The sequence below is a fragment of the Ambystoma mexicanum genome, chromosome 7q, assembly GCF_040938575.1.
Source record: "Ambystoma mexicanum isolate Mex_15411 chromosome 7q, UKY_AmexF1_1, whole genome shotgun sequence".
NCBI lineage: Eukaryota > Metazoa > Chordata > Amphibia > Caudata > Ambystomatidae > Ambystoma > Ambystoma mexicanum.
In genome coordinates this window covers 959,445,813-959,470,256 of record NC_090941.1, presented here as the reverse complement: position 1 = coordinate 959,470,256, position 24,444 = coordinate 959,445,813, and the positions used below count along the sequence as shown (strand labels likewise).

Here is a 24,444-nt window from a genome sequence, read left to right as displayed (position 1 = left end):
ATACCGTCATAATGCATCAACTACACTCTAAAAAACTAATCACATATTAATAATTCAAAATTATGTATCTAAAAAGGATAAGACTCATTAGAAAAATATAATTAATCTAGTTTGAACATTATCTGCATCAATAAAAAAAAATGGAATTGACAGGTCAAACTCTTTTCTTTGAAGGAAGTTCTGTAAAAAGGTAATTAAGGATGAGTTTATACTATTCATAAATCCAATAACAGCAAGTCCCACCGATGTGGGAAAACCCGCCGCGCAACTCAACCAAAGTATGGTTCCATCAACACCGGTTAAGCTATCAATTTACTTCTTCAGATATATTATGCTCCTGGGTGCAAATGTTTTCCAATACATCACTTGATGTTTTAACGTTTGCAACTCATTTTGATTGTTACAGAATCAACAGAAAGCTTTTTCTTTAGTAATTTGATTATGCTTAAGTAGGACTTCCTTTGTATGACCAAGGTTTCACTTAAACCTAAGAAAGTCTTCTAGGCTGTAACGATTGGGAAAGATGTTTCAACCTGGCACCACAATCCCTAATTTTGTATGTTCCTGGGCCAAAACTTAATGAAGAATAACCGTGGAGCTGATTAATTGTGATGCACCTATCACATTGCAATAGGGCAGTTTTTACTGCACCAGGGCAACTCTGCTAAGTCAGAAATTCCTTTACCAATTTCACAAAAGAATCTCTCACATTGATCCCTCAGGTCAGTTATAAAATGTGATTCTTTTACCGTCCACATACAGTTTAACTCTCCACACAATGTTTCAGTATGAGGAAAGCGCACCTTGCGATATAATGGTGTCTCATCTCATTTTAGAAAGGAGAGATGAGATCTCTAATTCATACCGGATTGCTTCTGCTGGTATCATATTAGGAACCCTAAGGACTTTACGGCACATAAGGACCTCCAATTAATCAACCAAGTCAAAGATCCACGCCCCCAACAACTCCACACCGTAAATCAATTTTGGAGTTACTTTACTCACATGGCAGTTTAAAACATGTTTAATTGTGAATCTGCCTAACTTCTGATCAATTTTCAACATCTGGTTGGAGAGAGTGGAGGCTTTCTGTTTCAAATGGTTACATTTTAGTAGACCTGAATTTACTAGTTCCTATAGGGCTAGAATTGTGTACATCAGTCATGGTTTGCCATGCCATCAATGTGAGCATTTTAAACTCTGGCCTTTCTGGACTGGCGGAAAGACTGAGCAACCAAGAAGGCACATCACAAATTGTCCACAAGGACCAATATATTTTTTTGGGGGGGATGTTACCTTTTTTCCTTCCTATTATTAAAATGTCTTCAGTGACCTACCCTTGGTATTTCAAGTGATTTTCTGTTTCGATACATCTAGTTTAATTTCACCTAAACCTAATGTATGCATCCTTAGGTACTGTCAATTTCACTCAAACGTATTGCATTCTATCTTTCCTGAGAGATAGATTTGTGAAATCTTCCACATGTCAGTAGTCAGGAATATTATACAACCATACATGTTGCACACCCTACCAGTGAAGTCTATTCCTGTGAACCCACAGGGCTCTGCTATAGATGCCCGAGGACGCTCTGCTGGTAAATGCTGTGACATTCTGCAAAGGGAGCATCACATGCGGGAAATACAAGGTTTAGAATAGGATGGAAACACAGAAGCAAAACAACCAAAATAATCTTTGGATACATTGCTCATAATTGCATGGGAGAAATCATTTTCAAATAGTATTTTGCTGCTACAGTCCATTCATTGTCTGTAACTTTATTTTCCTTTTTATGGAAAGGATAGGAAAAAAAATAAAAGGTCAAGTTGGTAAATCCCAGCAAAATTTAAAACAGGGACACATAGAGGATTCTTAATGTGAAGTTAGTTTGAATATTTACAAAAAATATAGTTGCACAACTGTTCACCTACTGAATCCCCAGAGCATAAGGGTGGGAGGGACAGTATGATACCTGGTCATAATCTTTCATTGAACTCAGATGGGGGTAAATCCCCGTCTCACCTTTTTCTGTTATTTGATCTTGATGCTTTCTCCATGAGATGTGTTGCTCTGCCTGTAAAAGTGATTATCAGACGACCCTTGTATACATTATCTGTATTCACAAAGCATCTTTTAGAATTGATTCAGCAAATAAATTATCCCTTAAATGTTAATTCTTCCTCCTCTTTGTTTCACAAACAACGACTCTGGATGCACTTTCAAGCCCCATGTAAAATCGAGATATATTTCAATAGTACCCGGCGAGGGACAATTAGTTTCCAACAAACAATTAAATTGGCAATCGCCGGATCGTTACCAGCCCGACAAAGCCTTTGTCGCACTGGGAGTCTGCGCATTCTGGCTGCCATGAAAAGGGCGAAGGGACTATAGATACTACTATCTATAGTCCCTTCTCCCCACTCCCTAGATGCCATTTTTTTCATCACATTTCAATGGCCGCCATGGAAAGGGAGAAGGGACTACATGTAGTCCCTTCTTGCTGTTGCATGACAGCCATCTTCTTAGTTTACTTTACTTTTTTTTCATGAATGGCCACCTGGAAAGGGTAAAGGGACTACGTTTAGTCCTTTCACCCCATCTCATGTGTTCCATATCATTTCGCTGACCCCCTGGTTTCAGATGAGTGTTCCCTTCCCGCAGCCTCCCTAAATTTAATTATTTTTATATTTCCTTCCCCCAACCCTTTATTTACCCTTACCCATCCCCCCAAAATATTTCAATGGAAAATTTTGGCAAAACCCCTGCGGCAAATCACCCGTCAGAAAAACAGGTGTCGGCAATAAGGCGCAATCTCGTCTCATGGCAGACATTTTTTTTCGTTTTTTTTTCAGTTGCGAAACCCCAAAGCCGTTTCACAACTACAAAAAGACACTACTAGTACCCTGGTCTAACTGGCAGAGGGACTAATTGTAATAAGCCCTTGGCTGGGAGGCGGGACATTGCCGCTTCAGGTAATGCCATGAGCCTGTGTTAAGGTCCCTGCTTTGTTCAGGCCTGTAACTATGGGCCCGGGGCATAACCTGAAGTGGTAATGCCCCCTCATCTCGGGGAGTATTGCTTAAATATTTGAAAACTTGCTATAAAATGTTCTTAAATAACACCTCTGGCAAATCATTAGGTTACCATTGGCTTATTAGCCAATCGCCGTGACCATAAGGCGGCAGCCGTCACGCGGCTAAGGCCTTGTTTTGCCTCCTGTTTGCCGCACTGTGCCGTCTCCAGTCTCCTACTGACCTAAGGTCTAGTGCCACGAGCAATCCTAGTAGCCTGCCAACACTGCCCCCATTCCTCACAACATACTGCGCCTTGTTCACAATATCGCGATTTACGATTCTGCCGTACGGTCCGTCAGCCAGTACTCCTGCTCAAAATGCTGTGAGTACACCACACTGACTGAAGCCATCCCCCTGAACTCACATCATGCATTATTGGTGTACATTCCCCCCCTATGCCTCCCCTTAACATACGTGTCTAAATGAACTTGGTCTTGCCACCCAATGCTATTACTGGTAGTACTGTGTATACCACTTTGCCTTGTATACCACTGAACTCAACCCCAACAGTTACACTCTGCACATCTTGTGCCTGCTTGTCCTATTCATCCTAGAACTCGAGCCATTGTGTGATTGATATGGCCGTGTACTCTGCATAAGCGGCAGCAGAGCTCTAGTCTCTATGACAACCAGTACAACCCTGCATCCCACTGTTTACTTTGTTGTTGTAGGTGTTTCTCTGCCGGACCTTACTACCTAATCTGCCGGATTTTAATGCATACTTGTTAACTCGGTTGGCAGAGGATCTGGCTCTATGCCTGCCTATTCTGCTCATGCAAGGTTAGAATGCCACACAGAAAGAGTCAGACCTCTCTGTGCTTATCCCTTGTGGCCTGCTGGTGCGCATAACTCCTGTGGCACAGTACCACCTGATGACACTGCTGAACCCACTCACTTTGTTAATTAGCTTAACTCTACTGCTGTTTGCACATTTGTCACTTTTGTATTGCCAGCTAGTTTCATATGTTTCCTGATATATCTACTGTATGGCTGTATTACTCACCTCTTCCTTGTGCATAATTGTTGCCAATTTGTGTATAACTCAATGTGCTTTATTCTGTTGCATACTCACTACACAGTTGTCAACATCATATTAGGCCAACTCGTTATTGTGGAGGTAAATCTTCAATCTTTTACCAATCCATTGAAGCAGTGGTTGCACACAGACTGCATTCTCTTCTAAATATCTCTTGCTTGCTTAGGCTGTTAAAATGACCTGTACTCTTGATTTATCCTCACATCAGACTCCCAGCACTTTCAGTTCAATATTGCAGCCTACCAAGCGGTCTACACTACGCACCCTAATGCACCTCCTGCTCTCCTTTTGGGTCCTGATCTGGACACCTTACAACACCTTTACACCTCGCACCACTACCTCACAGTACTATCATCGACACTCACCAGCTACCTTCACCCCATACCTGTACAATCTAAAGTCTCCTATCAAAATGACAAATTCCAATCCCTATCTGAATGCACCAGCCCTTTGGCTACAACACTTTGCATCCAAACCCACGCCTAATCAACTGTGCACTACTGAAGTTAGAAACCTGAGGCTTGGCTCACAACACTGCCATGCCACACTCAATCAGACCACGACTCTAAATAGTAAACTCTCCTCAGCCAATCACCCCACCTCCATCTATGTTAGAAACCAGAGACTAAGTATTCAATCCACCCAACCACCTGCAATACATTCCCTGTTGCTAACAGCCCTTGGCCTATATACCTAGCCACTCCATCAATTGCTACCAACCAGACTATACTCACATACACAAGCCAACTTTGTGACACCCAGACCAGAAATCAGAGATCAGCCTCTAGACTCCACTACTTGACTTACCGTCAGTTCCATGACTCTAACAATAAATCACCAACGCCCAACATCAACCTAGCCACTGCGCTGCCCACCACCAAAACTGCTCCAGCCCCTCTGGATACTAGCACTACTAACCCTAAGGACATTAAGATCAAAGGTGCGCTCATCAATGCTCGATCCCTCCCTGCTCATGCTTTAGAGATCGCTGACTTGATCATAACTGAAAACCTAGACTTCCTTGCCATCATGGAGACATGATTGCACGGAGCAGCAGGCCCTGTGCTGTCCCTGGCGATCCTGGATGCCTACTCCATCATTAGGTGCGATAGGGATACTAATCAAACAAAGGGTGGAGGACTAGCCTTTATCTTCAAGAGTTTACTTGAATTTAGAACTGTCCCTAACCTCCAGATCCCATCTGCTGAACTACTTTCTATCAAACTACCTATCTCCCCCAACCAAACTGCTACAGTGTACCTTATGTATAGGCCAGCAGGTCCCACCTCTACGTTCATGGAGGACATCTCTTCCATTCTTGCCACCAATACTAAACCTAATTCACAAATTCTTCTACTTGGCGACCTCAATCTAGGGTACCAGGGTGTGAACGACACTAAAGTCCTTGACCTAGCAAGTATGCTAACTAACTTCGGCCTCACCCAACACATCAAAGAGCCTACCCACAATAAAGGACACACCCTCGATTGGGACGCTGACTTGAACTGTTCGCTCAACTTGATCTCTGTGACCCCTTGCTTCTGATTGAATCATCTCAAAATAATCTTCTCTATTAAGTCCAACCCCCAGACATCCAAACATAACCTCGCCCCACCCATTGACACCGCTGATCCTCCCTCTGCTTAACACTACATCAACCTCCTGCTCTGACCCTACAGTCTTAGGAGATACCTATAATCATGTCATGCTAAAAGCCCTTAACACCATTGTGCCGCTAAAACTGTGCAAACAAAAACCTCGCCTCCACCTCAATACCTGGTTCACCCCAGATCTCAGAGACCTTCGCAAAGGAAAAAGAACGGCTGAGGCACATTGGAAAAGTATACGTTCACTAGTTAACAAAAATAACCTTACCAATGCCTCCTCTATTTACAAAGAAGCCTTACTGCAAGCCAAAAAATATGTGTATAATAATTGTATACTGCTAGCACAATCTAACACAAAGGAAGTATTTAAGATGCTCAAAGAATTAGAGTCTCCTGTAGCCCCTTTGGATACCTGTACCCCTGACACTGCATGGTGTACCAACATCCAAAAGGCAGTCCTAGATAACATTTCTACGCTGCAAGCTAAAATCAATGCCAAAAGAAGTAATCTCTCAGACTCTGCAATTAACTCCTCGTCCCACAACCTCCCCACGACTAAACACACCTTCAAACCATTCAGCTTCACACTTCTCTCTATTTGGGAAGTTGAGAATATTATCAAGAAGCTCAAACCCTCAAACTGCTATGGTGATTCATGCCCTGCTCCGATCATCAAGGAGGCAGCACATTATCTGGTACCCTTTATCACCACCTTCATAAATGCCTCATTTAAATCTGGTATTGTCCCGGATAACCTCAAGGATGCTTGGGTCATCCCACTAATCAAAAAACCTATACTTGACCTGAGTAACCCATCCAATTACAGGCCCATTACTACTGCGCCTTACTTACTAACAATTCTGGACCGGGCGGCTTACCTACAAATCTAGGACTACCTCCAAACAAATAAACTACTGGGCCTAAGACAATCAGGCTTCCGACCCAGACACAGGACAGAGACAGCCTTGATTGACTTAAAAAAACAAATTGAAAGACAAGGACAAGATGGCACTCCTACTTCTCCTTGATCTTTCAGCAGCTTTTGATTTGGTAGATCATCAAATTCTCTGTCACCACCTCCAAATAGCTGCCCATTTCTCTGACGTGGCCACATCTTGGATCAGATCCTTCCTGGCCAACAGAACCATGAAGGTCTTTTCACCATCTGCCACAGCTGAACCAGTGCCTGTCCCATGTGGAGTCCCACAAGGATCTTGTGTATCTCCCACACTGTACAATGTGTTTACTAAGCCACACTTTGACATACTTGACTATCTGGGTGTCTCATACACTAGCTATGCTGATGACAGCCAGATACTCATCCCCATCACAGGGGACTATGTAACTGACTCCAAAGCTCTTCATGAAGTCTACACTGTCATCCAGGCTTGGATGGCTCATCATGGGCTCTACCTCAATGATGAAAAAACGGAGTTACTTGTTCTCGGCTCCCACATCAAACTCATTAAACTTGACCCAGTTTACAAATCATTTATTATTGACGGGAACATTATCAAAATGTCCAACTTCACAAAAACACTTGAAATTTACTTAGACTTGACACTATCTCTTAATAGACAAACAAATGCTGTTGTCTCGGCGTTGGCCTACACCTGCAAACTCATCATTGCCTGCAGAGCCTTCATGATGACTGACAACTGTATAATCCTCGCTAGAACCGTCATCATGTCTAAAAATGATTACTGCAACACCCTATATCTAGGGACTAGCCAAAGAAACATTGAAAAGTTACAGGTTACTCAGAATAATGCCATCAGGGCTGCCGTTAACCTCCCAAGGAGATTCCACATCTCTGACACAAGATGTCATTTACATTGGCTCCCTGTCGCCCACCGTAATCGCTTAAAACTCTTGCTTTAACTCACAAGGTCCAGAACAATTTGGCACCTGCCTATTTGACCAACCGCTTCACGCGACACTCAGCTATCAGACCCTTGAGGTCTGCTCATGTACACGCACTTACTATACCCAGCTACAAACTTCAAACAGCCGGAGGATCTACTTTCCCCGTCCTTGCGGCCACTTTATGGAACACCATACCCACTACACTCAGAACAGAACCATCTGTCCACTCCTTTAAGAATAAAACTAAATCCTGGCTCCACGAGCTTGATGCATCTGCCTCAACCACCTAACCACATTGGCCTTATGGTAACCTGTTAACGTCATACTCGTAGCCTCTTTACCGCTTGTACTGTATTTATATAGTATCCACTGTTACCTTGTACTTGCTGTATATCTTGTAACTGCATTGTTCATTGTATTGTATGCTTTGCTCCTTCCCGTGGGAAGACCATTTGATACCACTTTCATCATATTATGCGCCCAGATGCCCCAGGGCAAGGTGCGCAATAGAAATAAAATAAATACAAATACTAATTATTTTCCCATTGCTAAAATTCTGGCTTATAGAGTTATGCAATGGCTTTCTCAAAATGTAAGCCATCTATTTCTATTTGAACTGGTTACAGTTCTCCAACATGCCTACCAGCACACAATCAACAATTGACAATTTGACATGCGCAAAGCAGCACTATAGACAACTCACCTCTAAGATTGCTTGTTTCCATGATATTTTGCAGCGCACTTTGGATGCCCAGGTCCCCATAGCCCATTGTTGATACAATTCCTATGGGCAGCCCTTCGTTCCTGATGGCGTTTGCAAGTCTGCTGGCTGTGTCCACCCATATATCCTCATTGGAAGAAATAATGCCTATATGAGCCCACCTGAAATACTTCATGAAGCTGAATATCACCTTGGTCGGAGTGGGCAAGGTCCTGGCAAAGGTTGGAAAACTCTCCTTGTTGTCCAATTCGTAGTTGATGCACGTCCATGAAAAGATGGCTTCATTCCAGTTCTTCCCTAATAGAGCAGCAGCGTCACAATAACCAGGGTTGAAAGGGCCGACAAATGCAGAGGCCATGTTTTGATAGCCTGCAAACCCAACAAGTGCTTTTGAAGTTTCACAGTTCTCCTGAAGTATGGTGTAAGTCAGCCTGTAGCCAAAATCAAAGGAGGAGTCTGCATTTATACGATCCACTGCCAATTTAGTGGCCAGTTCTGGCAAGGCGTTGGCGAACAAGGGGTCACAGTCCCAAGGCCCCAGTACTCCTACTGTAAAGTTTGCACAGTGCACATGGCATGGAAACATTAATTCTCCAAGCAGCAACCACCATAAAAACACAGAGAAGGAAAATCTGCGATACGACTTCTCAACATTAATCGTGTAAGAGCCCAGGTATGACGATAGCTTCACCAAGAAGTCTCCAAATCTTGTAAGAAGATAAAACATTGTCCTATTGCTTTTATTGGGAAGGGGCGGAAGCTTTTATGATCCCATAAATCCGCAATGCAATGACCCTGGGATAGGGAATAAAGTTGCAATTAGTGACAAGATTTAAAAAAGAAAAAAACAACAAGAAATCTAACAGGCAGTAAACATGTTTTTTTTTCACAATTAACACTATGTTATGCTTATTATTAGGTGTCATCAGATGTGTGAACAATTGACTCAATTCCATGGATGACTTTTTAGCCTGTTTCATCCCTTGACATCCATATTTCATTTTCACTACACCATATTATTACTGTCAAAACACCAATAAAACCATGAATTCTTTACCTGATGTTAAGTAAATGAGTTCTTGAAATTGTGTTTCAAATATATACATAAACTGCCAGAGGATAAACAAAAAGGTATTATTTTTGGACATTTAATTTACTATTGGATATGTTTAACCAAGAAAGAGAAGCAATCAGAATGTTCAGAGCTCAGTCAATAACTACTGATATTGACAGCATTCGGAACATTCCGACTTCAAAAGCAGACAGGTAAATCACAATGCAATTTATCGTCAAGGGTTCATTCAACGAGATACTTCCTTTCTGGGTATATCCTTTTTTCAAGTCAACAGCCTGTTTAACACAGTAGAGAGAAAGCTAAAACATGGGTATATGCTTTAACGTTCTTATAAAGAATTACTTTTACATGACACCTAATGTATACTCATGTTCCACCCACTCAAGTTTAACTAAGCTTGCAACTAAAATAATTAATTCATGAAGACAACGTTGCCATTTAAAAACTACACAACAAAACAGCACTTACTTTACTAAATGAGTTCGTCTATTTACTTTACTCTCTGTTAAATTAACTGTTTTACTTCTTAACCAGAACTCCAAATCATGGCTTGCAGTTTCCTTCCTGGGAACGTATTATCCAAAGTTTGCCCTTGCGCTGAAAAATGGAGCAAATGAATGTAGGACCAATTCTGCAGCAATTCATTCCTCGTTGTCTCACTCACCTGATATAAAGGATCATTCTGCAGCAATTCATTCCTCGTCTCACTCACCCGATCAAAAAGGATCATTGTGCTGTGCATTCATTCCTCATTGTCTCACTCACTCGAAATAAAGGATCATTGTGCTGTGCATTCATTCCTCATTGTCTCACTCACCCGATATAAAGGATCAATGTGCTGTGCATTCATTCCGCATTGTCTCACTCACCCGATATAAAATATCATTGTGCTGTGCATTCATTCCTCATTGTCTCACTCACCCGATATAAAGGATCATTGTGCTGCGCATTCATTCCTCATTGTCTCACTCACCCCATAGAAAGGATCATTGTGCTGTGCATTAATTCATCATTGTCTCACTCACCCGATATAAAGGATCACTGTGCTGCACATGAATTCCTCACTGTCTCACTCGCCCGATACAAAGGATTATTGTGCTGTGCATTCATTCCTCATTGTCCCACTCACCCGATATAAGGGATTATTGTTCTGCACATTAATTCCTCATTGTTTCACTCACCCAATAAAAAAGGATCATTGTGTTCCACATTCATTCCTCATTGCCTTACTCACCCGATATAAAGGATTGTTGTGCTGCGCATTCATTCTTTATTGTCTCACTCACCCGATATAAAGGATCAATGTGCTGTGCATTCATTCCTCATTGTCTCACTCACCCGATATAAAGGATCATTGTGCTGCGCATTCATTCCTCATTGTCTCACTCACCCGATATAAAATATCATTGTGCTGTGCATTCATTCCTCATTGTCTCACTCACCCGATATAAAGGATCATTGTGCTGCGCATTCATTCCTCATTGTCTCACTCACCCCATAGAAAGGATCATTGTGCTGTGCATTAATTCATCATTGTCTCACTCACCCGATATAAAGGATCACTGTGCTGCACATGAATTCCTCACTGTCTCACTCGCCCGATACAAAGGATTATTGTGCTGTGCATTCATTCCTCATTGTCCCACTCACCCGATATAAGGGATTATTGTTCTGCACATTAATTCCTCATTGTTTCACTCACCCAATAAAAAAGGATCATTGTGTTCCACATTCATTCCTCATTGCCTTACTCACCCGATATAAAGGATTGTTGTGCTGCGCATTCATTCTTTATTGTCTCACTCACCCGATATAAAGGATCAATGTGCTGTGCATTCATTCCTCATTGTCTCACTCACCCGATATAAAGGATCATTGTGCTGCGCATTCATTCCTCATTGTCTCACTCACCCGATATAAAATATCATTGTGCTGTGCATTCATTCCTCATTGTCTCACTCACCCGATATAAAGGATCATTGTGCTGCGCATTCATTCCTCATTGTCTCACTCACCCCATAGAAAGGATCATTGTGCTGTGCATTAATTCATCATTGTCTCACTCACCCGATATAAAGGATCACTGTGCTGCACATGAATTCCTCACTGTCTCACTCGCCCGATACAAAGGATTATTGTGCTGTGCATTCATTCCTCATTGTCCCACTCACCCGATATAAGGGATTATTGTTCTGCACATTAATTCCTCATTGTTTCACTCACCCAATAAAAAAGGATCATTGTGTTCCACATTCATTCCTCATTGCCTTACTCACCCGATATAAAGGATTGTTGTGCTGCGCATTCATTCTTTATTGTCTCACTCACCCGATATAATCGAATCTTGTGCTGCACATTAATTCCTCATTGTAACACTCACCCTACTAAAAAGGATAATTGTGCAGCGCATGAATTCCTCATTGTCTCACTCACCCAATATAAAGAATTATTGTGCTGTGCATTCATTCCTCATTGTCTCACTAACCCAATATAAAGGATTATTATGCTGCACATTAATTCCTCATTGTCTCACCCATGCGATAAAAAAGGATCATTGTGCTGCACATTCATTCCTAATTGTCTCACTCACCGGATATAGAGGATAATTGTGCTTGTCATTTATTCCTAATTGTCTCACTCATCAGTTATAAAGAATCTTTGTGCTACACATTTATTTCTCATTGTCTCACTCACCCGATATAAAGGATCATTCTGTTGCACATTCATTCCTAATTGTCTCACTCACCCGATATAAAAGGAAAATTGTGTTTCACATTTATTCCTAATTGTCTCACTCACCCGGAATAAAGAATAATTGTGCTTCACATTTATTCCTAATTGTCTCACTCACCAGATATAAAGCCTAATTGTGCTGCACATGTATTCCTCACTTCGATGGGTCTGACAATGGAGCATGTGCTACATAACTATTGCTCACTATCTGAATTAGTCCAGACCTAGGAGAGAGGAACTTTAAGTTGCAATGTTATTCCTCACCTCACTGTCCAGCTCAGGTATTTGCTCGGGTTGTGCTAAAGAATCCTGCCCTAATCTTATTTGTTCCTTTTGATTTCCTTCCTTTCTGTCTCATCACTCTTCTTGGCCCAACCCTCTTTTCATTCCACACCACTCTAAAGCGATAGTGCGTACATGCATCGCATTTTACATCTCCAAATAAGCAAATACATGCACAAATAAGACATGCATATTTAGTGGGCGAGTTCATAAATAAGTAACACTTTATGCTAAATTCTTTTGTGTAATGGGCCCCTTATTCATACCCAAAAGGTAAAAAAAAAAAAAAAAAAAAAGATATATATATATAATGAAGTGCATCAGAGAGGTGGTTGAAACCCAGCACTCATGGCTGGTTGCTTTCCAGAGCAAGCGTTCTAACTATGCACTTACTATGATTTTTTATTTATTTTATTTATTGGGTGCAGACCTAGCTTCAAGAAGCAGTAGAGTGCTTTACATCACAGGCTAATAGAAGTGCATGTTAGGGGGCAAACACAGAGGTAGGGGACAACAGGGCCGAATTACATCAGAGGTAAATAACAGGAGCAGTAATTAGGGGTGAGTTTGGCTCTGCTGGGTCTATTATCCAACAAGTAGGTATTCCTTGAAGAGGAGGGTCCTGAGCTTATTTCTAAATTGCATGTGGGTGGGTCTGAGTCTAATGTTGACAAGTTTTAGGTTCCAAAGCCTGGGGGTGTAAATTGAGAAAGCCTGTTTCTTGTTTTTTCCTTTTTTTGTATTTCTGCAACTCTAATCTGACTGGGTGCCGGCTTCTTGTAAAGTGTTGGCCAACAGAAATGATGACCTGGTCCGCCAGGTATAAGCGCACATGCAATGTGCCAACTTTGCAAATGATTCTGCTGCTCTTGAAATCTTTGTGTGTGTCTAAAGGCAAGCAGTGTAGTTCAACAAGTGTGGGCATGAAGTGGCCAAATGTTCAGAGAACTTTGATGAGGCAGGCCGTGGTGTGGAAGTCGCTTTATATTGATGAGAGGGTGGCTGTGGGTACGCTGATGATCAGGGCATTCACAGAGTCCAGGTGAGAAAGGATGAAGGCATGTACTGTGGTTGAGAACTTAATGTCTGGAATAAAGGAGTTGATTTTCTGCAAGAGGCCATGTTGTTATGAAGGTGTCTGGTTTTTCTTTTATATACATTTTTTTAAGGAGACATAGATGTTGTTGTGAAACCATATGCAACTGTCACATGGCGTCAGCTAGATTTCTGGTGGTCAGCCAGGTCTAGATCTGAGTGTGATCAAAGTTATTGGAGTGGGAGAGGGATTCTGTTTTATTGAGGTTCATTTTGAGATATGTGCTGGGCGTCTAGGTTTGTATCAGAGTCAGGCTGGCCTTGAGTTGGTGGATGTCATTGATGGGAGATATTTTGAGGTAGAGCTAAATAGCATCTACATATTGCTGAATCAGGATGTTGTGGATGGCAATTAGAGGTTGCGGATCAATGGTGGGAGAATGGTTTTCTGTTTGTCTACACAGTTGACAGGTAGTGGGAGATCTGGAAGTATCCAGCTGGATGAACTGATGCCACTATTCTAGGTAAGAGTTGAATTACTGAAGGAAGTTTTCACAGACTCCCATGCATTAGTGTAGCATGTCAAGGAGGGCTTGATGATCCACTGTGCTAAAGGCTGCAGTGAGATCACAGAGTAGCAGTAGACAGGGGTGTCCATCAAAGAGTATGCAGAGAGCATCGTCTACCACTTTGAAGATGGCTGTCTCTTGCTGCATCAGGCATTGAAGCCAAATCGTTAGGAGGTTGTTGGTGTCAGTGTGTGCTTCAATTTTCAAGGATCATGCCGATAAAAAGTGGGTAAGAGGGTGACAGTTGCTGATGTCATCAGGTCCATTGTTAGGAGTGGCAGTATTTGTTCAGTTTTAGGGGTGGTATAATATGATATGATGAGTCATTTATAACGCGCCTGTTCACAAGCGTTTCTAGGTGGGTGATGCATTGATTGACAAAAGCCATGAACGGATGAAATGCTTCTACTGGGTGTGTCTTGAAAATAGATGCTGACAGGGTGTCATTAAAGTAGGAGGTAGCTTTGTGGTATGCCAGGGTATTACGCAGGTCTGTTTGGCATGGGGGGATGAGGTGTGTGATGTGAGTAAGTGGTTGATGTTCTCAAAATTGCTGATCTTTTCAATGAAGAAGTCAATTATTCTGACCAATGGAATGCATGATTAGAGTATTAGGGTGAGGGCTGATACAAAGTTTGACTGCATTGAAGAGTGATTTGCTTTCATTGTTGGCTTTGGCCATGGTCTTCTGGAAATAGGTGGCTTAATTTGTGCTGATCAGTTGTCTGTGGGAAGCTCAAAGTTCTTTAAGTCAGGTTAGGAGAGATTAGGTTTTTGGACTTGTGCCAGGTTGCCTCTTGATTTCAGATGGCTCTTTTGCTGATACTAAGTTGTTTTTTGTACCAAGGGGCTGATGGTTTATGTTCCTTGTTTCTCTAGGGCATGTATGTTGATGTTGGTTTTCAGTGTTTTGTTGGTTGTTTCTATTATGTTGCATTTCTTGTACAGGGTCCATGATAGGGAAGAGCTGAGGATGGTGGGATCATAAATGAGTAGTTCTAAAGGAAATTCTTGGATGTTGTAGAATGTCTGCTTGATAGGCTTAGGTTGTTCCTGGTTGGGTGGGTCCACCCTATCAAGGGCGAAAGGCCATGTAATTAGACCAGTCAATGGGTATATGTGTGTCGTAATGAAGGGATAGCAAGGCAGTGATGATTAGCTTAATGATGTTGCCTTGCTTGTGGGTTGCGTCGGTAGTGTGCTAGGTGAGACTCATTATGTCTAATAGGCTAAACAGTGCTATTTCCATAGTACTGATGGCTGTGCTGCCTTGGATATTGAAGTCCCAGAGGAAAACCTGTGAGGGGCATGGTGGTGACCAGGTAGGTAAAGTCGTGAATGAATCTGTTATGATCAGCTTCTCTCACAGAATACTTACCCCTATGACTTGTAAAGTGCCCCATTGCTTCCTGTAGCTAGGTCTGCACTCAGTAAATATAATAATAATAATAATAATACTAATAATAATAATACTAATAATAATAATAATAACAATGATAATAATAATAGTTGGTTTTAGGTTTGGGGGCCTGGACATGAGGCTGGAGGCGATGGTTTCAGTGGGTGAGAGGGGGAAGTGGCAAGAGAGGATGTTGAAGGAGGAGCAGATGGTGGTTATTTCTAGTCTGGTGCAGGGCCACGAAGGTTTGGGGATAACGGCAAGTTCTCCCCCAGTCTTGTTTGTCTGGTTCTTAAGTTGAGTGGCTATCAGGATGAGGATATCTCGGATGTTGGTTGAGGATCATTTTCAGTGATCAAAAGTGAATCCAGGTCATGGGTGGTAATAGTGTCTGCAACTTGATTTGATTTGGTATTAAATTTATATTGCGCAGGTCCATAAGGATCCAAGCAGAAACCTGCATCTAGGCGTCATGTGTGTACGCTGAACGGGCACTGATGCACATTAGCTGCAGCTTCTGTGTCTTTGTGGGCGGTGCTGCATACGCCAGCTTGAAGGGAATGTAGATGAGGTTGCTATGGTGAGTCTGTAATGGGGACAGAGTTGTGCATCATCTGTTTTGTCTGATGAGAGCGGGGACATGTTGCGCACAAACAGGATCAAGACACATTATTTGTAGCTTTCTGAGATGTCTGGTGTAGGAGTCCGAGTACCGGTGTAGGTGATGATGAGCCTCAAAGTGTATTCAGCCACTGTGATGGCTGAGGTGTATGGCAAATGGTATGCTCCTCTCACAATCACACCAGGGAGAAAGCAGCAGACCAGCATGAAACACGTGTTGGCATGACAACTGATTGAATATTTCAATCATAATTGGCTCTGGAAGATCACACGACTAAACCTCAACTTGCAACATTGAATCAAGGTTTCTATCCATTTCCTTCTTCCGCCATCATGAACAAAGTGCTTGATTAGATTATCAGACACAGTGTTACTTAGGTATATTTTACATGTACATAGTATTTGAATGTCACTCGTCTCTTTATACTTCAAAGCAGTCTTCAGAAAGTGGGTACCGAATTAAAAACACCTGGCTGTGACAGGCCTCGTGTATTTTGGAATTTGCATTTTTAACATGATTATGAACAGATGAATCAGATGACAATTAAATTGCTGGTGGACATATTAGCACATAGCACAAGGAGCCTATTTGGCTGCAAGAGCTCTGGCAGAGACCTACTTCTCTCTTTAAGCAGACCTAAAAAACCTCTTCAGAAGACTGCTGCAACAAAGCCAATAACAAGCACAATACCAAAATGAGTATCAAGAAAGAGAGAAGGGCAACTCGAAGCTACAATGACCTTAATAAACAGCTCGAACTTCAATGGCATTGCCTATGATGAAACCTAGATCCATTCATGGAAAAACCCTGCTTGTGATGACAAATATTTAGATAACTCAACCACTTGCTCTCGCTTTCCATGTTATATGCATGCATCAGCCACTTTCTAAAACTTCCAAAATGACTGTAATTCCCAGCCTTCTTCTGTGTCAACCCACTACCAAACCCTCACTGCTGCATCAGCTCTCACTGTACTGTAATTAACAACATAGGATTTGGAACAGCCTCCGGTGGCTCCTTGAAATGCCATTACCAAGCGGCAAATAAGTTTACAGTGTGTCAAACAAATACAATACACGCAAACGTATTGTGTGCATTATTTGGCAGCCACAATTATTTGGCATACTGAACCATTCTGTGGACTAAATTGCATCATCTTGACTGTACATTAGCAAAATGCCTAAACTATATAAAATAGGGAACAGTTGCGTCCATTGAAAAGGCACATGGAAATGTGATTCAATGCAAACCAAGTATCAGATGAAAGCAGACTAAACTGAAACATAAGGATATGTTAGATCAGAACGATAGTAAACAGAATGTAAGTGTTTTCTGAAAAGGTATGTGTCTGGAAAACACTTTCCCACTGGCAAAGGAGCAATGTTCAGGGAAAGGAGCTTTCACATGTACTGCCATCTGGGAGAGCCACCTGCCAGCCAATCCATCGCTGTTTAACTAGATAATCCAGAATCGCAGTGGATTTACAGAAAGCTCTAAACAGATTAATTCATCAGGGGCACCTACTGCAAAGAGGTCAACCTGCCAGTGAATTGATTGGTGTGAGGTATTTTGTGGGATAGTAGGGATGAAATTGTCATGGGGGAGATCTCCTTCTCAGGCCAGCAGTTGACGTCATGGCTAATGACCAGAAATGTCCTCATTTCTTTTTTTATTGTAAAACTTCAGTTTTATACAAAATAATATTAAACTTTTGTTACAATTTCCATTCTGTCAATAATTCATTATACCTATTGTTTCTACAGTTATTTAGCATTTTACTATGTGTCCGTTTCACTGGTTCTTCTTTCAGCAACATGTCCAGATAGTCTACTACCGCGCAGACTAATTATACATTTTGGCCCTCTAAAAGGTGTTTCCACCACCCTTCAATATCATTGTTCAAGGGAGAAACATTTTCCAGATTAATTTTACGCTGATTACATGTTTCAGTGCACTCTCTTATTTGCTTGTTTCGATGTCAAGGTTAAAGAACCTGCAGGTGTTGTGTTATTTTATCTTTCCTTCACCATAGTGTTTCTTTGGCACTTAATACATTTAGTTTCAATCACAAGAATTGCATACAATGATGTTTTGAAGGACATTGTGTCAAGTATCTTGATGGCAAGTTTAGTTTATATTCACTGGACTCTATAGTTGCTAATGATTTCAGTTTATCTTTCCTTGTTGACAATCCAGCTCCACTGCTCAAACTTTTTTTTGTTGCAATTTGGGGTGTTAGTTGCAATGACGATTCTTTTATGGACACTGCTGCTAGAATGTGCTTTAGTTTTGTATACCATTCTTTTAGCAATGTCATTTGATTTCAACTTTTCAGCTTGAAAATCTCATATGCTGGAATTGGGGGCGTTAAGATCATTTTCCTCCTTGTTGTAAGTTTTGAATGTAATGAGTTCAATGATAATTCATGCCTCAAAGCAGTTTAGGTAAGTTTAACACTCTACGCCAAAAGAGGACTTCCAGTACGTGCCAGGTTGATTCAGGAATATTCCACCCGGCCTCGGCACCAAACGTTATTGTCCGCACTACTTTTTGAACATAGAAAAGTAGGACAGGGTCCAGCAAGAATTTTCCACATTCGTTCTCTATTTTAGCCCCTTGCAGTGCTAACTTCTTCATCCAGTTTTTTAGATCTTCAATCCACGGTCCTTCACAAATGGAGTTATTGTATTGAATGCCTAAATATTTTATTGAGGCTACCTTTTCTATCATTTCACCGTTGATTTTCCATCGAAAGGCCTCATCTTTTTTGTTTTCTTTTGGGCCGATTGCCATTATCTTCGTTTTAGCCGTGTTTATTTCAAGATCGTTAATGGTCAAGTATTCAAATAGTATACTTAGTTGCCGATGCAACCCAACTTGAGTCTGATCTAAAGTCTGTACTATGTCGTCGGCATATGTTATACAAGATAGTGGCATTTTATTCAGCTTTGGAGGGAATGAGTTAGCCTCATTTAATTGGATTGGTAGGTCAGCAATGAACAGTTTAAGGAGTTTGGAGGCCAGGTGGCACCCTTGTTTTACTGTTTTTTTCTGTTACAATAGGCTTCGACATTTCTCTGCTGTTATTGAGACGAACACAAATTGTTGTGTCAGTGTGAAGAGCCATTATCGGTTCGAGTAAGGTTACTGGGCATCCCCATGCCGTTAATTTAAGCCATAGCTTGCCGCGATTTATGCCATCGAAGGCCTGTTTCAAGTCTATAAATGCAAGAAACAGCCGTTGACCTGTCTTGATGGTTTCCTTTTTTAGAATACTTAGTAGACATAGATTGACTTCGACTCCAATACCCGAGGTAAATTACGTTTGTCTAGGGTCGACAATTGTTGCTGTATTTGCCCATTTTACAAGCTTCTTCCTCAAGAAGGAGCCACAGACCTTACCTATTGTGTCTAAAGGGAGATCGGTCTATAGTATTTGTGATCGTCCCGATCGCCCTTCTTGTAGATCGGGACCACAACAGCCTTTAACCATGATGCTGGTATTTGTTTAGTCGTTGCTATTCTATTGAATAAGGTCTCGATGAAAACAGACCACTCTAGAACGTTTTGTTTTAGCATGACGTTTGTGATTAGATCTGGGCCCGGGGCCCATGAGTTTTTTAGCTGCATTAAGGCTTCAGCAATCTCGTGTGCGTTTATTTTTGTGTCCCAATCCATGGTTCCAGTTTCTATCTGTATTAAAGGTTCCGATTGGGATTTGTTGTATACATTTGTGTAATGTTTAACCCAGATGTTACTTACTAACTCGTTGGTAATTTTAGGCAAACATTTAAGGTTTCCAGCGTTTAAGATTGCCGATGTATCTCTAGAATTTTTGGTTATCATGAGTTTTTTTTCGGCAGGATTCAGGAAGACAATAAAACCATCTTTGGATGGTTTTTTACGTAACCAGGTTTCTTGCAAACAAATCATCAAGGTTTTCTCTAGTGAGACATGGAAATCTTTAAACAAGTGTGAAAATCTGCGCGTATTCCAAGACAGCAAATCACACCTTCCTTCTTTTCTCCTTAGTCTTTGCTAGTTATGCCACCCTTGTACTCTGTGATCATCATTTTTTTTGTTTGCTTTTTGATGGTTGAAACATCCTCTCCGAGGTTCATTTTGTAGGCTAGCTAGTGATTGCCGCAGCGCCGAGATGTCCTCATTATCACAATATGGGCTCTGCTAAAAGATTTGCTTGAGTTAATCACCAAACATGGTCCTGTATTGTGAATGCTATGCGTTACTCAGTGGAGCCTTCAACATCACTCTGAGTTCGTATTATAGGGCAAGAGGGTATTGTTGGTGGACGCATCAGCTTTTTATGTGTTTTTGGATAACAAAGCAATCTGGGATGGAGTGGTTTATCATAGGTAGAAGGTTCCAGTGCTGAGTTGCATGGAGATCTCCGGATAGTGTTAGCCGGGCACAAAACTGGGCACAATTAGGGGGTATTTGCTCTGGAATCTTCTTCCTTGCTCTGCTGGGCCAAGCGGAAGGCCATCACTCTGTTGATACCCGCTGCTCTCCCCCTCCTGATTATCTTCTTTACTCTACTTGCACCTGTCCCTTAATCCGTCTACCATTTCACTTCACTGTGACGCCATGAACTTTTCAGTGTTAAGTCCTCCTGCTACATCTTCCCTCGGCGTCCCCACATTGGAGTATGGATCAGTAGCAACACGCTTGCCATGGAAGCAAGACAAAGCCGAGAAACACAGGTTTTAGTCCCGGTTCTGCGCTTAGAAACCTCTTCAGTATTAAGCGTGTTATAAAACAAAATTATAATCATTCAGCAAATGTGGAGCTGAATTTTCTCCCAACCTCCACAGGTACTAAAATACTTAGCAACTATGTATGGGGGCTGGATTCCTAGGCATTAGGAGCCTAAAGCATTCCTTAACTCCCTCACTTCCCTCAAGATGGCTTCTGGGCACCTGTTGCCTGAGAAATCTTGAGTTCTGCGATGCACAGGGCTATGTAACCCAGCCAAAAAAGAACATACTTATAAGCAAGAAATACAAACTAGTAGGTAAAAATAGGTCATTTTTCATAGAAGGAACACAAATAAAGACTTTTTGAACAATTGAAGTTCAAAGAATTAAATGCATTATTTTGCCTTTTTTTTAAAAAAAATGATGTAAAAGGGAAATTCTATACAAATATATATCCACAGTTGGAAAAATGTGTAATTGATGTGTTACGCACTAAGCAGAACTGAACCACACCCCATTCCATCCACCTTAAATGAATCAAGCTCTTGCTTGCAAGTACGTATTTTCATTCCGGAAGGTTTTCTTGTAAAGCAGGAGGAAGTCATCTGTAAACACAGACACTCTTCAAGCCTTCCTCTACTCCTCTTGCCCACACTCTACCTGGCTAGAATGTTTGTTGCTTTATTTGCCATGTTTTATCTCCCTAATTATATTTTGAAAGTGGGTTATCTTTGCTTATTTCATTTCTCTCTATATTTTCAGAGTTCTTTCGAGAAATTTTTTCGGTCTACTCTGAGAACAAGGATGGCTCTTCCACAGGCGCATGATCCATGGAAACACAGATGAAGAGGAGTTTGTCAGTGGAAGAACGGAGGCTTTGGGAGGGACGTTCTGGAATGTAGAGGCAACGAATGGTGCGTAACACAAGCGACTGGCAACCAACAGAAGAAAGACCAATGCAATGAGGTTGTGTGGTGTCATTGTCCTCCTGACCTGAATTAGTGTGTGAGCATGAACACGGTATTGACGTGACTCAAACAGAATGGGCCTCATTACACGTTAGGCGGTAGGGGTTTACCGGTACCATAAAGGAACCGGTAAGGGAACCGGTACCGGTAAACCCCGACCGCCTGACTACGATTTCCCTTTGCGGGACCCGACTTTAGCGGCTGGTGTTACCAGCCGTTAAAGTAGGGTGCCGCAAAGGTACCTCGGAGCTAATTACGGTACCGCAATTTGCGGTACCGTAATTAGCACCTTCCCCATTCCCATTATGCCCTATGGGGGCAAAAATGGGAATGGGGAAGAGCCTTGGTGAATGGGGCATTACCACCCCCGCTCACCTTGGAGTAGGGCGGTAATTCTGCCATCCACCAAGGCGGACACAGTAAAATACCAGCGGCATCCATGGCGCTATTAGCGCCATGGATACCGCCTACCGTGTAATGAGGCCCAATGTATCTAACAGTAAATCCAATATTTCGAAAACGCACACGCTGCAGTCTTTAGGATGTTCCCCTTTGAGCATTTACTATGAGTTAAATTGATTTAATGTTTTTTCTTAATTATATCCTACTGTGCAACTAATGTAATTAATGAGTGAGTTTGCTTATGTTTATATGACAATAATTAATGATGGTGGTTTTTAATAAAGCAAAACAAAGTGTGTTTCTATGTCCACTGCCAAATATAAGCAATATGTTTATGTGCTGATGTACACATGCTAGGATGTAGCGCAATACCCAGTGGAGACACCTGGATTGTGTGGGCTGTGATATGCCCCTGGCAATGGCTGTGGGGTGCTGGAATGATCCAGTAGCCAGGAAGTGCAAGGCTGATAGTACTTTCACCAGGGGTGTCAATGCCTGTGAGCACATGGTGGGTGATGCTAGGTCATTCTCACACTCCCTGGCCAGGTCTAGGATGACATGGGGAGGGACGCGGTATCTTCCATACACCTCCTCATCTGGCATCCCAAATAAAGTAGTTTCTGGATGGAAGATTCTTGTCCTCCTCCTTATCCATGTGGTAGGATCAGTGCTAGCAATGCATGGCCCAGCATTGTTTAATGGGGTTGAATTGTGCTTTTATGAGCTTTCATAGCGCTTTGGACGTTCTGACATGTAAGGAGTGGCAGTAAGATCTAGAGATTTACATCCTCCTTTGGACTCAAGACAATTACACGATAACGTCTGTGAATAGGGTTTACTCAGCACTTAATAGGGTGTGTTTGTTGTTTGCATGGTTTCTCCCTCCCATGCCAATGTTCTTTCTCATGTTCTGCCTTGAAAAGGGATTTTCCATGATCCTCTCCATATTTCGTTCTTTCCTCTGGCCCTTCCCACGTGTTGCGCTCTGTGTTGGACAGAGCGCACCGGGACAGCGCTAACTAGGAAGGACCAGCGCAAAGTCTGATCTGTGAATCAGGAATGGGGTTTTTGCACGGCACAAAGGGTACTTTTACTGCACAAAGTCACTTTGCGTTGCTCAAAATGTTTCTCAAATTAGGCCCATTGTGTTTGCAAGTGTTTCCAAACCTATTTATTGCATAAAAAGACACCACTTTACAGGTGGCAATGATTCTAAATTTGCGGGTGCACTGGGAGTGCACTATCCCTGCAGGGAGATATCTGGTAGGCCTGTGTCAGGTGGCTAGTAAGAAAGGCTATTTAAAGTCCCTTTGGTTGGTGACTAAACTATGCATTCTGTTAGTGGTGAGTTCTGTGCCCTCATAAGACTCAATCTCTGTTTTAAATCTCTTAGGCCACTGCTGATGTTGTTGGGGCTTGTCCTGATCTTAAGTGTGGACATTATAACATGGAACCAATCTGACAGTGTTTTCAATTGTTTCCACTGTATATCTTGCATGAAACATTTCTGCTATTAGTGGTTTGCTCTCATGTTTTGAGACTGTCTGGAGGGAGTAATTCTACCTGTGTTTTCAACTGTTTTCTGTTGTATATTTGTGTGATGTGGCAATGCAAGAGGTTAACACTGGAATGACTATATTTAGTCCTCTAGTAGCTATATTTAGGTGAGGCTTTTAGGATCTGCAACCTGTGGCTTTCCAGATGCTTTGGACTACAAATCCATTAAGCCCTACCAAGTGTAGTCAATAGTGAGGGATCACGATGGTAGAAGTCCAGGAAATATGTAGAGCTGCATGTTGCAGACCCCAGAGTTAAAGGTTTTAACCTCTGCAAAGTAATGTTTATCAGGCAAGATTTCACTAATTTGTCAATGTTGAGTTTCATAAATAACTACAGGTACCTTTTAGTGTTGATATACAAGGTGTCTGACACAATGGAGAGACTAAAACAATACTTGTAATATTTAATATGTGATTTATCAGATGCAAGATCTGCAGGCATCATGAGTCCATGTGCTGGTTTACCCTATCAACATATCCTCCACAAAATACCCACAGAAGAAATGACATGCCTTCACACGTGTGCATTCAAGCATTGGACAGGCCTTTGCAGGGATTCGGCTCACATGCACAGAGGCACTTTCAACAGTGAACAGTTAATACAAATGATAAAGTCATGTGCAGCCAAACTGCCTTCCTACACTCATACTTCAAGCATGTTACTAAAGTGGCTCCACTGGGGGCGAGGCGTTGACACACATTACAGGAACACACATGCAGGCCTCAATTTATTAAGGAAAAACAAAACTACAGTTAAGAAAATGCAAAAGGGAAACCACAGTA

The 24,444-nt window shown here is 41.8% G+C and overlaps 1 protein-coding gene across 1 annotated transcript in view; it reads right to left on the bottom strand.

Moving 5' to 3' along the window:
- The window catches only part of LOC138528419 (retinal guanylyl cyclase 2-like), a 772,203-nt gene that overhangs the window by 730,225 nt on the left and 17,534 nt on the right, over positions 1 to 24,444 (bottom strand). Inside the window, exon 2 of the mRNA XM_069640033.1 lies at positions 8,285 to 9,097. Coding sequence (XP_069496134.1) covers positions 8,285 to 9,029 — 745 coding nt within the window. The 5' untranslated portion in view covers positions 9,030 to 9,097. The remainder of the gene's footprint in view (positions 1 to 8,284; positions 9,098 to 24,444) is intronic.